The 15,173-nt window shown below is 37.8% G+C and overlaps 1 protein-coding gene across 1 annotated transcript in view; it reads right to left on the bottom strand.

Annotated features, from left to right (window-relative positions):
• The window catches only part of LOC106135782 (uncharacterized), a 71,976-nt gene that overhangs the window by 36,548 nt on the left and 20,255 nt on the right, over nucleotides 1-15,173 (bottom strand). Inside the window, exons 2-4 of the mRNA XM_013336160.2 lie at nucleotides 2,766-2,973; nucleotides 1,750-1,937; nucleotides 997-1,092 (exon numbers count right to left, since the gene is read on the bottom strand). Of these exons, the coding sequence (XP_013191614.1) occupies nucleotides 997-1,092; nucleotides 1,750-1,937; nucleotides 2,766-2,937 (456 nt within the window). The 5' untranslated portion in view covers nucleotides 2,938-2,973. The remainder of the gene's footprint in view (nucleotides 1-996; nucleotides 1,093-1,749; nucleotides 1,938-2,765; nucleotides 2,974-15,173) is intronic.

The raw sequence follows: 15,173 nt of genomic DNA on the forward strand, positions 1-15,173 counted from the left end.
CGAATCACTTACTAATATTTTTAAATTTGTAACACGAATTTTGTTACGTCAATACGGTTCACAGTTTACAGTCACACTGTAAAACACGTTTCGTCGAAATTTTATCTAAAGATATTATAATTTTTCGGCGAAACGTGCTTTAGGTGAAAAGTGTTTCTGTAAACTGTTGACATCCCATCGTGGGTTGTGGAGCACTCTATTGGTGCAGATAGTGACTTTACTATTTATGGGCGAACCCACAAACCAGCGGTCCCAATTTCAAGCCGGATAAATCCTCTTGCCAGAGTTATACATACATATGGTCGCGTCAGTATCCCTGGCGGGGTAGACCGAGCCAACAGTCTTAAAAAGACCGAAAGGCCACGTTCAGCTGTATGGCTTCGTAATGGAATCTAAATTCAAACATCTACGTAGTGACAAAACATACTTGGTATGGTCAAAATCACTGCTGTTAGACGTAGTTACTGAAATGCGTGAAAACAAGACCGTATGCTCATCATCAATGTATTGCATAGTGCACTGCTTAGAATTGATAGAACCTGTAGCGCCATCTAGCGTGATCGATGCGATCAACCAATACAGAGACAGTGTCGCCACCTAGGTTAATCCAAGAACATTACAACTTAAACTTGTCGATGTTTTAGTTTCAAAAATCACTAATAGATGGAGTTGTATGTGTTAAGGTAAAAAAATACTTTAAAGAGTGACATGATAGGATTTAATTTAATATACTTTTTATGAGTTACCTTAACGTAAGTGCTGCGCATTATTCTTTACGAAGCTTATTATCAATTGACATTATTTAAATCTCTTACGTAACTGACTCATTGACAGACAAAGTGGAATTGATAACAAAGTGAAGGATTTCTCAATTTCCAGCTTGATTGACAAAGACGGGATTTTCAAATTTTTCACGGGCATACAATACATGCAAAAACTAGCTGTATTCAAACATAGTAAGGTACAGAATCAACTTTATGTCTGGTAAAGACTCACCTCTGCCCAGAAGCAGACAATCAGCGAGGAGCCAGACATGAGGAGCGGGTAGTAAGCTGATAGAAGACTCGTCGCCCACCCCTCTTGGAACGCCGACTGCAGAAGGAATGAAAAGAATAGTAGTATTAGTTACATAATTGTTTCACAGAGCGAAGTCAGAAGGGTTTCATCTAAATTCTGAGACTAAATTCATCACTTTGTTCATATATTTTCGACCAAGAGTGCTTTTGATGTTTGCAAAAAAAATTGTTCTTATATGTGATTAATATAAAAAATAAGAACCAGAACAAGCAAGCTCTCACGAATGTCACTATCAGTCGCCTCTAATATATCAACATAATAATCACCTGGATCAGCCTTCACGCAAACGGAGTTGCGGGCAACAGCTAGTACCTAATCTAATATGTGCGAGATTTCTCTGCGTATGTGGTGAGTGGTAGAGTGGTGAGGATGACACATACATATACATATAATACATATACGGCCTCTGTGGCGCAGCGGTAAATACGTTTGATTGTGACACCGAAGGTCCCGGGTTCGAATCCCGGTCTGGTTTGGATGTTTATCTATATAAGTATTCATTATAAAATATAAGTAGTATCGTTGGGTTAGTATCTCGTAACACAAGTTTCGAACTTACTTCGAGGCTAATTAATCTGTGTAATTTGTCCCATATTTATTTTTTCTTATTTATACATAATCACATATTTATCCTTAACGGGGTGGACAGAGCCGCAGCTACAACCAACTCACCGGGGACACGAAGTACGCGCCACGTATTAGGGACGCCAAGAACGCGACCAGGTAAAGCATCTTCTGAGTGGTGACCTTACAAGCTCTCAGGAAGGTGGGTGCCTTCAGCCTCCTGTACTCGGTCACCACGCATATGGTCAGCTGGACGGCGCACACGAACGCCACCAGTAGGAAAACGCCGCCGATGCCTGGAATAGATTTTTTTTTACATACATATGATCACGGCCGTATCCCTAGCGGGGTAGACAGAGCCAACAATCTTGAAAAGACTGAATGGTCACGCTCAGCTGCTCGGCTTAATGATGGAATTGAGATTCAAATAGTGACACAGGTTGCTAGCCCATCGCCTAAAAAAAGAATCCCAAGTTTGTAAGCCTATTCCCTTAGTCGCCTTCTACGACATCCAGGGGAACGAGACGGAGTGGTCCTATTCTTTTTTTTTATTATCGGTGCCGGGAACCGCACGGCACTGTTTTTTCCTTCTTCTTTCGACTATCGAAACTCGAGCGCATCATATACAGCTGAAAAATGTGAATACGATCCACACTCTTCAACTCTATATGAAATGAAGTGAGTTAGCGGGGGTAACACAACGGTTTAGTTGACAGCTCGTCACTTTACGTATTTCGGCATTATCTTAATACGTCGCATTATTATCACGTACATACATACATATAGTCACGTCCATATCCCTTACGGGGTAGACAGAGCCAATAGTCTCGAAAAGACTGAATGGCCACGTTCAGCTGCTCGGCTTAATGATGGAATTGAGATCTAAATAGTGACAGGTTGCTAGCCCATCGCCTAAAAAAAAGGATCGCAATTTTATAAGCCTATCCCTTAGTCGCCTTTCACGACATCCATGGGAACGAGACGGAGTGGTCCTATTCTTTTTTTTTTGTATCGGTGCCGCGGGAACCACACGACACTTCTTTTTCTTCTTCTTTCAACTCAAGCGCATACTCGTATCCGCATTCTTCAGCAGCACTACATGAAGCGGGGGTAACACAACTTACAGGCGTGATAGGGCAGGTTGGGCGCTGCGCACTCGTCGCCAGCATAACGTATCTCGCACAGACACGTGCCGTTCATGCAATCGCCGCGGCCGCTGCAGCCGAGCGCGCAGCCGGCACCGCGCGCGGCCGCTGTCATCACTGCCTCCGCGTAGTACGCGAGCAGCGAACGCATCTTACGGTGAGCGACGGCGGCCGTCGCTTTTGCTCGCTGGATTAGAAAAAAAAAATAGGTTAAATCATCACTACAAAGGTTACATCACACACACAGACACACAAAATGGCCGATCAGGAGGAAATAGTATGTTTAATGCTACACCTTTTGTATACTCTAATCGTAAGCAAATAAAGAATCTATTCTATTGCATATTGTTTCTCGGAGCGAAGTCAGAAGAGTTTCTTCTTCTGAGACTATATTCATCGCTCTGTTCAAATATTTTGGACCAAAAAATTCTTCTAATATCTGTCAAAAATTCTTCTTTTTTCTATTGGTGCCGTGTGGTTCTCGGCACCAAATCAACCAAGTATAGAATTTGCCGTGTGGTTCACGGCACTAATACAAAAAGAATAGGACCACTCCATCTCTTTCCCATGGATGTCGTGAAAGGCGACTAAGAGATAGGCTTACAAACTTGGGATTCTTCTTTTAGGCGATGGGCTAGCGACCAGTCACTATTTGAATCTAAATTCTATCATTAAGCCAAACAGCTGAACGTGGCTTTTCAAGTCTTTTCAAGACTGTTAGCTTTGTCTACCCTGCAAGGGATACAGATGTGATTATATGTATGTATGTCTATTCTATTCACAATAAGAACCAAATTCTTCCAACTTTGTGGTAATATAGGTATTGCTTCTGATATAAACCACCTGGAACCAGACCACATTACAGGTCTACTTGATTAGTTCAATTCTGATACAATTTTAGCTCAGGTACAGCAAAACACAAAAGAGAAGTTAAATCGATGTAAACACGGGAGATAACGTAAAACTTCCTCATGAAAGACATATGTATAAGTAGGTATTAATTTCTTATTAAATGCTCGCGAATATGCAACTCGTCTACGTTATTTAAAATGTTAAAAAACTAACAATAATACCAACATAAAAAAAGATAACATAGCGATATATAAAAAAGTAGATAAAAATATTATCATATCTAATAATTTACAATTTCAGTAAGATCAAAACAAAGCCTTTTTTATCTAACCTATTGAGAATAAAGTTAAGCCAACCAACTGTGTTGATAACATTTAGGTAGTTCTCAAACATAACAACATATTAAATATTAGATCTCACCTATTAAAACTTCAAAATTACTTGGGAATGAAACAATTACGCAGGCAGTTAAAATGCCAAAATTGGCCGTAATTGCTAGAATAATGACGCTGAACTTCGGACAAATGCCAATTCAGCTCTGCATAACGATTTTACTAGTATTCATAATGCGTTTGTATAAGATAATGAAATTAAAAGTGATGATGGTTGATTATTTAAAAAAGAAAAGCTTTACAATCATGTCATTTAATTATGTCTCAAATGACAATATTTCTTTCAAGAGAATACATGAATTACATATCGACTTCAAAATAGACAATTAAGTATTGACTAAAGTCTTAAAATGTCATGTCTCTTAGATTCACATCAAACTTTGAATCACTACTATCATCCACTGAGTAATTACCTACTTTGGCTTGAAGCCAAAGAGAGAGTACATAAAAACAGAAGAACTTACATTTCCTTTATAAATAGTGGATGACCCCGGAAAAACTGTATCAACTTGTAGAGTTAAAAATAAAAAAAAATTAAGCTAATTCTTTTCCCAATACGTGGCAATAGAACAATCTATCGAAGTTATACATTTTAAGTACCGCTAAATGATTTTCCACCTTCCCAGTCAGTCAATTGAAATGAGTTGAGTTGTGCGACTAATCTTCTGCTGTTTGTAAAAGATACGCATTACGAGGACATGACCTTAAAGGATAGTGTTAAGGTTGCGCCCAGGAAAAAGATTATAGGATTAGAACAAACATTATAGCTACAGGACATTTAAAAAAAAATAATATAATTAATGGTAATTTCAAAATTGAAAATATTTCGCCGCATATGCAAATTGTTTGATTACAACAACAAATGTTATCTATACTAATATTATAAAGCTGAAGAGTTTGTTTTTTTGTTTGTTTGTTTGAACGCGCTAATCTCAGGAACTATTGGTACGAATTGAAAAAAAAAATTTTCGTTGCATAGACCATTTATACAGGAAGGCTTTAGTCTATATAACATCACGCGGCAACTATAAGAAGCAAAAAAATATTGGAATACGAGTATGTGAAAAAAACGGGGAAAATTATTCGACATTGAGGGCTTCAAAGATGCCCAAAATAACTATTTCACGCAGACGAAGTCACGGGAACAGCTAGTTAAAGATAAATTGGTATCAAAAGGTGCTCACATTATGACGGCCAACTAAGAATTGGAAACACGCAAACATATTGAAGAGAAGTGAATCAAGATTTTATATGTTTGTTATAAAAGAGCTCTTCGAAAAACAGTCACTTACATATTTTATCGATTACATAGATTCTTGCGGGTATTTCTATTTCTCGTCTCAATTTTACAAATAGAATAATACACAAAATCGAGGTCTTTGAAACTACTTCATATGCCTCTTCAAAAGGCGTCCCTCTAACACTTATCTTGCCCAGTTCGTAAAGGTCACGACTGTAGATCACAAACAGACGAAACCACTCATACGAGTACCAGTGTCACGTTCTCAAAAAACTGGGCGTCAAGTGCGTAAAATAAATTTAATTTCAACTCATGATTACTCTTTAAGGCGTGTTACTCACTCCACTCGATGTGTTACCCGCATTCGCTCGGCAACATCGCATTTCCGATCGTACATCGATCGACAGACACACATATAATAAGGTCTAAATCCCTTGCGGGGTATACAGTGCCAACATTCCCGAAAAGACTGAAAGGCCACGCTCAGCTGTTTGGCTTAATGATAGAATTGAGATTCAAATAGTTGCTAGCTAAGCTAGCTAAGTTCATAAGCCTATCCCTAAGCTGCCTTTTACGGCATCCATGGGATAGAGATGGAAGTCCTTTTCTTTTTTTTTATTAGTGCCATATGGCACTAATCATAATAATCGGTAATCATTAATATAGCTAGATATTCTAACTCTTTCACTTGTTCCACTCTTTCTCGAATTATCTCTTTAATTTCCTCCGCTTGGTAAATTCCATTTTTCTATTATTTTTTATTATACTTGGTTTCTTGCTATGTTTAACAGACTCGGCGCCCAGCTATTTCGCTCTGCGTGTTAAATAAATTAAAGCGGCAGTCATGGCTGTTCCGTTTTCCTCTGTCCTCCGTACATTGCATAGATAACTTCGTTAATAAACTAGATGAAGAACTGTTAGTACTGTTTAAATCTTAACTTTTGTACTTGAGACTGTTTCTTCCAGCCTTTGTACCGTGTAAAAATCAATTATATCTCAAATTCAAATTTTTTTATTAATTGTTATGGGACACTTGATATCACTTAATAATTGGTTTCACAACATTGCTTGACGTCAAATAAATTACTTAAAACTAAGTTTACTGCCGCATCCAAAGCGTCAGTGCAGAAGAAGCGGTAACAAACTGCACTGCAGCATTTTCTTCAACAACGTCAACTTTACAACTATCCAAACTTAGAATAGAAATGAAATACATTGTTGTGATTAATTGACTTATATGAAATTTAAAAATAAAAATCTCTTTCCCTTTGGTGGAAGTTGGGTAAAGTTCGCTGTTGTCAGGGCCACTATGGTGAGACGTGCGTCATCTCGCGTAATTGCTTGAATCACCCATAGATAATGAACTCTCTTCAGGGATGGAGCCACACATTACTCGAAACCTACTATAGCCTTCTTCTTCTTTCTCCTGGCGATAATCCCGGGTCTTCATCATCTTCTTCATCATACATCTTCACCCCTCTGGAGATTAGCCCGGGGTATGCCTTCTGACCAGGATTTTGGATTGGGTTAGTCAGGTTTTACACAAAACAAATATTGTCTGACAACTGTGAGAAGTACGAATTCTTCCTCCTGGCTTTAGTCCCGGTTCCATCCTCACCAGTCTAGAGAGGAGCCCGGGGTATGCCTTTGACCATGGATCCTAGATTGGGCGAGTCAGGTTTATACACAAAGCGACTCCCAACTGTAAACGTAACGTAAACCTAACCCGAATTTGATCCGTGGTTACACATCGAGTTGCCTAACTGTGCAGGTTTCCTCACGATGTTTTTCCTCACCGTGAGAGCATCAGTTTGTATTCAAACTAATGTACATAACTTTCAAAATAAATATTGGTAAATGGCCGAGGTGGGATTTGAACCTGTGCCTTTTTCCGCCACACGCATTTTAACCGGGCACCTTACCGATTCGACCACCGATGTTCTTAAGATGTGCATACATACATACATAAAGTCACATTTATATTCCTTACAGGGTAGACAGAGCCCATAGTCCCGAAAAGACTGAATGGCCACATTCAGCTGCTCGGCTTAATGATGGAATTGAATCACAAGTATGTAAGCCTATCCCTTAGTCGCCTTTTACGATATCCATGGGAAAGAAATGGAGTGGTCCTATTATTTTTTGTATTGGTGCCGGGAACCACACGGCACCTTGAGAAGTAGTATGAATTATTCTTCTTAAAATACTTTCGAGATGCATCATTCACTAGTGAATCTATCTGTCTATCAGCATTATGTCTAGCAATGGTATTTGATGTGGCCAGAGCAACGACCTCGCAGTCGCAATCACATAAAGATACTATTGTTTTATAGTGAAACTAGCTTTTACCAGCAGCTTTCACGTCTATATCCCCTGCGGGGTAGACAGAGCCAGCGGTCTCGAAAGACTAATAGACCACGTTAAGCTGTCAGGCTTTATGATAGAATTGAGATTCAAATAGTGACAGGTGATAGTAACCTGTCACTATTTGAAACCATCACCAACCATCGCCTAAAAGAAGAATCCTAGCTTCGCCCGCGCGAATTTAACGCAATCTACAAAAAAGCGACAAATAAACACCACCTACCAAAAGCAACGAATTAAACGCCACCTACAAAAAGCGCCGAATTTAGCGCCACTTACAAAATACAGTTTTTTCGCAAATCAGCTACTATAGTTTTCACCGGGATGATAGGTACCCTATGTCCTTCACCAGACTCTTAACACGTTCCATTTAAAATAAAAAATTCAGTAGATAACTCGTGAAGAGGTAACAAACAAACAAACAAATTTACCTTCCCATTTATAATATTAGTTAGGATAGTGACATAGTGAAATAGCTGGTACATTTGTTTAAGAGACTACTGATTCTATAATCATTGGTTGTGAAACCCACAGGTGTAACAGTGAACACTTTACCTTTGATATTCACAAGAACGCACAAATTGTAAAATCCTGTTACTTAGTATAGTTAAGTTTGTGATAGTAAATAAAATATTTTTCTTTCTTTCTTTCTTTCTGAGTGCAATCAAACACCACGCCGTGTATTTGATCTCTGACAATGTAATCAGCCACTTAGCAATCACCAAATTGAAATACTAGTTTAATGAAATAATACTAAGATACCTGTGTTACGAAAAATCCACTGCTTGTAATAAATATATGTGACAACGCCTAAACTATTTGGCCAAAACCCAACGGCCCACTATGATCCAAACTAGTCTAGCCCGCTCTGATGGCTTTGTCGTTATAAAATTTGAGCGCTTCCACTCTCTCATATAAAAGAGTAATGTTATCTTTTTTATCATCGATAGCATAATGACTAGCGTTTGCACGCGAGGTGACCGGTTACCAGCGCAAAATTGGAGGAAAGAAATCAGTTTTTAGACCCAAAACTAAGCACGCATCATTCATTATTCTTATAGTAAAGCAAAATGTGAAGAATATACTGACAAAAATATACTTAAAAATTTAGTTTTAAATTTTTTTGATCATCATCACCACAAAAATTATACAACTTAAAATTGTCCTTTACCTACAGAAAAACATTCTTCATCCATCCACACTTTGTCTATACATATTTATATATTACAAGAACATACACCTCATAAATAATCTTCCTATTATCAATTCGTGACACAAACATTGGACACACGTGGCTTCTCCCATTACCAATGATTCATACAATTGAGTTGATGCCATTGCGCAGTGTATGCGCGCGCTTACATTGACGGAAAAGCTGTTACCCAAGAGCTATGTTGATGGTAGGTAAATCTTTTATAATGTTGGTATACAATCTGTCCTGCCGTGTGGTTCCCGGCACAAATAGAAAAAAAGAATAGGACCGATCCATCTCTTTCCCGTGGATGTCGTAAAAGGCGACAAAGGGATAGGCTTATAAACTTGAGATTCTCCTAAGGCGATGGGCTAGCAACCTGTCACTATTTGAATCTCAATTCTATCATTTTGCGAAACAACCGAACGTGGCCTATCAGTGTTTTTAACATTGTTGGCTCTGTCATATTAATCTGTAATATTTCTATAGAAACATTGACACATAAAACTCTTGCGTTACTTACTTGACAACGTGTAGTCAAAACTACTGGGCGTAATTAGCTGGGCAAGTACAAGGACCAAAGTCCTTAGGGAAAAGACGATTAGCCAAAATTCCCACGGGAACAGAATTTTACATTTTACGCTAGCAGAGCCGCGGGGTAAAAAGATTTATGTTAAAAACTTCTTAACTTTTCTTAGCGTTCAAACTCTGCCAGATCACATTTACACATACACATACACACGCACACGCACATAATCACGTCTATATCCCTTGCGGGGTAGACAGAGCCAATAGTCTTGAATAGACTGATAGGCCACGTTCAGATCACATTTGGCCCAGTATATTGCCGGCGATGCACTTCACTCTTCAGTGGTAAGAATCAGGTAAAAATCAATCAAGCACAAAACAATGGTTTTGCATTCAACATACTGGTAATGACATTGCCCATCAAATAATCTTTATACATACATACATACATATGGTCACGTCTATATCCCTCGCGGGGAAGACAGAGCCAACAGTCTTGAAAATACTGAATGGCCATTTTCAGCTATTTGGCTATAATAAATAATATAATATCATTAAGATAGAATTGAGATTCAAATAGGGACAGGTTGCTAGCCCATCGCCTAAAAAAGAATCCCAAGTTTGTAAGCCTGTCCCTTAGTCGCCTTTTACGACATCCATGGGAAAGAGATGGGGTGATCCTATTCTTTTTAGTATTGGTGCCGGGAGCCACACGGCACATAAATATATAATAATCTTTATATGTTCCATTGATCAGATATAAAATTAGTCACTGTATCTTCATATGAACCATTGTGGAGTAAATTTATAAAATTGGCCATTGTAGTAAGTACATTCCCGCCAATTTTATTAACATACAAGTAAATCATTGAGAACTCATTATTTTTTTACTATTCCGCATTGTTACATAAAAATGCCTTAATATCATGGACAGCTTTATACATTTCCTTCTTTCGCGTTATTATTGGGATTATTTTATCTGATAACAACTTGATCACTTATACATATGTCCATATAAATAGTCTATCGATCTGTCCGTCCGTACGGCGTTGTTTACAAACACGAGTGATGTGGGTTAATTGGCTTGACTGTGACATAGTTTTGAATGTTTGTATGTTTGCCTCTTTATCGCTACCATGTCAAGATGTGCGTCATTTGCGACATGTTTTGTCAGCAATCTTGGGAAATACACATACATCTATACATACATACATACATATATACTCACGTCTATATCCCTTGCGGGGTAGACAGAGCCAACAGACTTGAAAAGACTAAATGGCCACGTTCAGCTATTTGGCTTAATGATAGAATTGAGATTCAAATAGTGGCAAGTTGCTAGCCCATCGCCTAAAATAAGAATCCCAAGATTGTAAGCCTATCCCTTAGTCGCCTTTAACGACATCTATGGGAAAGAGATGGAGTGGTCCTGTTCTTTTTTGTATTGGTGCCGAGGAACCACACGGCAAATTCTATACTTATATTACAAAGAGTTAGAGTATGTTTTGATCGTTTATATAAGGGCTTATCTGCGGAAATACTGAACTGATCGTAAAAATTCGTTAAAAAGGTACACCATCTGCGAATGTTATAGGCTATGAATGTCCCACGAGCGAAGCCGGGCCGCTAGCAGAACATAAACTTAAAGGCATATATTATATTTTGTTCCCTTTTTGGACAATAAAAAAGAAATTCAAGTAACAAGTAAGCGTTTTTGTACATTATTCGCCTCCTACAACATAATTACACTAGAAAAGAAATGGAACAGTACCTACCATTCTAATCTAATGGAAATCTGGCAAGTCAGAAAACAATATATGTAATTTAATGTTAAATGTTAAAATTCTTTCGTTTATATAATTCCAAACTGCTGGAAACCACACGGTCAACCCGAGGATTTGTGTCTAACATCCTGACGTCTCGTCAATGGATCTTTGATTCGAATCTTATTCATTCATAAGTGAAATTAAAACATGTTTTGTTAGAACTTTGAACACTTGATTGCATGTTTTACGTACTTGAATTATCTTTATCTACACACACTTGATATGAAAAAATAAAATAAAGATAAAACCTGACTCATTTTAATGACTCATCCGCCCTACCTGGCTGAAATTCACACAGAGGTCATTTTTTTTATCGGATTAGTATCAATCAATCATGCACACATTGGTTACTTGTGAGTACTCGAATACATTGCTCTAGTGCTGCACAGACAATCTATTTCTATATATATAACAATATAGTATTTAAAGTGTACTGACATGTCTTTAATTAACAATACATGGAACTATACCATGGTACCAGAATTAAACGAAAGAAATTAATAAAACAAAATGATGAAAGTAAACCCGAAGTAGGTATGCAATGATCGTAGTGCCTAAGTGGAAACATGTTGTCTCTGACTTCGCTTCCGGGAAAAAAAGCATTTTGTATACATAAATATATATATATAGATACATAAACTGATAACAATGATTCATAAATGCAGCATCTTGTTACGGATATCATCGATGTTTACGGGCGTTTGAACAGGATCTTAAAACGCGTGTCAAAATGTTTACCTAATAACAGAACGGTGAATGTCTTTTATATTCTCAGAAAAGTTGTTCTTTTTAGAACAATGAAGTTTGCAATTAGTCGAAATTTTGTGATGTTCTTGACCTGGCCCTTCTCGAAAACGGCCCTGATTTGATCAGGTTTGTATGTTTGTCCTAGAAGACCTATTTTTCTCTTCGAGCTCAAAGTTCGTTGTTTGTTAATGTTGATGATTCATGATGAAACTTTACGTTATTTCTAAGAGTATGACTGAGATTTTTTTTAAAGATATTACATATTTGTATTAAGACTTTACGCGGTGTCTGGCTATCTATGATCAAATCCCATTACGGCGATCACTAAGTTAAGTAACTCGCTATCCTCTGGCGTTTACCTGCTAGATCTATAACTAAACTAAAAAAACTAATCCGCTATTAAAAATTGTACTTATTCTATGGATCTTTCAATTATCTCTTATCTCTCTTAACTGCGACGTTTTATCTAAACGTCACAACATGCATATTTTGTTATCAAGTCCCATATCTGAAAACGGTAACGTTATGGCATGAAAAAAAGCCTTAGACCACAACTTTATTTGGTCTACTTACTGAAAAAATAAATCACACTTTGCTGTAGATGGCATTTGCATTCCCTGTTCAGAAAACCCGTTGCGGGTTAATGGTGTTTATAAATAAGAACGTCGGTGGTAAAATGGGTAAAGTGACCAGTTATAAAAAGGATCTATGGTTCAAGGACGTAACCGTCTCCATAATGGTAAGGACGCAACCAGGACTAGTCATAATTTAGAAGAAGGTGCTTGTAATAATCTAAGAAGACACAATAAAACTATAGGTGTGACGTATTCCTGAGAATCGGGCTTCATAAGCAGCAAGTTATTTTAGTCGCATAATTAGAAAAATAATTTATTATTATCAGGACATTTTTAATGTATAAAGAAACAAGTCCAATGCAGATACTCTTTCTATCTTCCAGGAACAAGAGTACCTAGTACCCTAGTGGGACTACCACGTGGCGAGTACGCAAGAGCACCAATTAATATAAACATCAAGCCTTACAAACAAACACGTGTTCTAATTCGCTGCACATGGCTATAGGTACAAAACAATGAGCGGACAGATGTGGCTAGCTAGGGATTTTAATAAGGGATGATAGCTCATGAATGTGGATGAAGCGAAGGAAGTATGCAGAGATCATGGCAAGTGGAAAGAGGTAGTCTCTGCCTACCCCTCCGGGAAAGAGCTGTGTATTATTTTATGTATGTATGATAGCTCATCTCTCTCAGGTTGCCAAGGTTAGACTCTGACAAGGACTAACCAATCCAGCCCCCGTAGAATGACACGCGCGATGCTTAAAAACTATCGCTGTCCCGTTTCACGTCGTAATAAAAAGCGAAACAGCGATAGTATTTCGTGCGATAAAAACGGCGTCGCGCGTGCCATGTTACGGGGGCTGGATTGGTAGAAAGGCGCGTTCTAGAGAGCTGAAGATGTATGCGGGATTTACACCAGAAGTGAGAACTCGTACTCTCACTAGTAGGGTTCCGACAGAACACTCAAATGTCGCAGCAAGCTTCGCATCTATTACTATCTTCTGTATGTCAGAGATCTTGGGGCGGATTATCTGATCAAAGGATATGGACGTAGGGTGTAGATAATTAAAAATTTCGTAATAACTTATGCATTGTTTGGTATCAAATCTATATCTTCCAAACCAATAACCTCTTATCATTAATTTTCATTACATTCTATGAATAATACAACTGTAGAACAAGATAATAAACAAGAAAATAAATGACTCATTAAAAATAATTATTTGCTGGAAAATCAAAAGAACCAATAAAAAAAAATCCTTTAAACGACAGGTTTACTCACTTTTTATTTTGTTTTATAAACACCTCCATAAATAGACGCACGTGATATGTTAAAATAACGGGTGGAAGAGAGACGGGCGCGAAATAATAGACATTAATATTTATGAGCTGTCAAAATGACATTTCAATTGAAAATCGAATAATTTTGTTCGGGTTCCCGTGTCAAGTGTCATTATATTTTTTTTCAGGACTGACAGATACGTCAAATTTTAGGACATAAAACATTTAAGCTTTTTTAACTGTAAATCATTATTTTTACTTTTTCATAGATAACAAAGGCCTATCGTAGAAGGAAACTATTTGTAATCTGTCGCAATCTTTTCATATCGCACGTTATCTTATTTGATATTTTCATTTTCTTCGACAAACCCAAATCTCTACGTTACCTAAATTTACTTATTTATTCCTGCAGAATTACGCAGAATTTATTTATGCCGTGTGGCTCCCAGCACCAGTACAAAAAAGAATAGGACTAGGGGAGACCTGGGTGAGTTGTGACAGAGGAGAGTTGTGACAGCGATGATTTCTGAAAATTCGTGACCGTTAGCTGGACGGCAACAGTGCACAATAGTCTCTCTTGTGACGCGCTATTTGTCGCAGTAAGCACGGGGGCCCATGGCAAGCGGTTGCAAGAGCACGACGACGGCACGAAAAAATATCCAAAAAGTAAGTTTTTTTATAAATATTTTGATTGTGTTTATATCACAACCTATAACACTAACACGGGTTTTCATTATTTTTTTATGGAGCATGTCTTTTTAAGTTTCTAAGCATGGTAATATTTTATTGTGTATGCATCTTGTTTCGAATTTACAAAATAATATTCCGACGGTGTCCTGATTTTTGCCACCTAGGAGAGTTGTGACAGCGTGTCACAACTCTCCTAGGTGGCAAAAATACGTGTCTAGAGCTTGTACTCCTCTTGCTACTGTCTCTAATGTGTTCTCTCCAGAATCAGTTAGGCCGTTAAGTACCAAAAGCTGCACCAAGAAAAAAGGACCAGCCTAATAGACGCAAGATCAAGTCAGCGGTGCTAACCAACACACCTGTCAAGAATGAAATTGCTGCTATAGAAGAAAAAAGGAAGTTAAAAAGTGTGAAAAAGCGTGTTTTGACCGAAAAAGAGAAGAAACCTAAGAAAGCCAAGAAAATCAACAAGGAGGGTGAAGGCGATATAGATGAAGATGCGGAAAATGATTGCTTTTGCTTATGCTGCCTTGAACCTTATGAAAATAGCAGATCAAATGAGAATTGGGTTCAGTGCCTTGAATGCAAAGGCTGGTTTCACGAAGACTGCACTGGAGGCGAGCTGCAATATGTCTGTCATAATTGTTTGTCCGATTAGATTAAAAATTTTACCTCCTTATAAAACTATTTGTCTCTTATCAAT

This window comes from Amyelois transitella, chromosome 24 (genome assembly GCF_032362555.1).
Source record: "Amyelois transitella isolate CPQ chromosome 24, ilAmyTran1.1, whole genome shotgun sequence".
NCBI lineage: Eukaryota > Metazoa > Arthropoda > Insecta > Lepidoptera > Pyralidae > Amyelois > Amyelois transitella.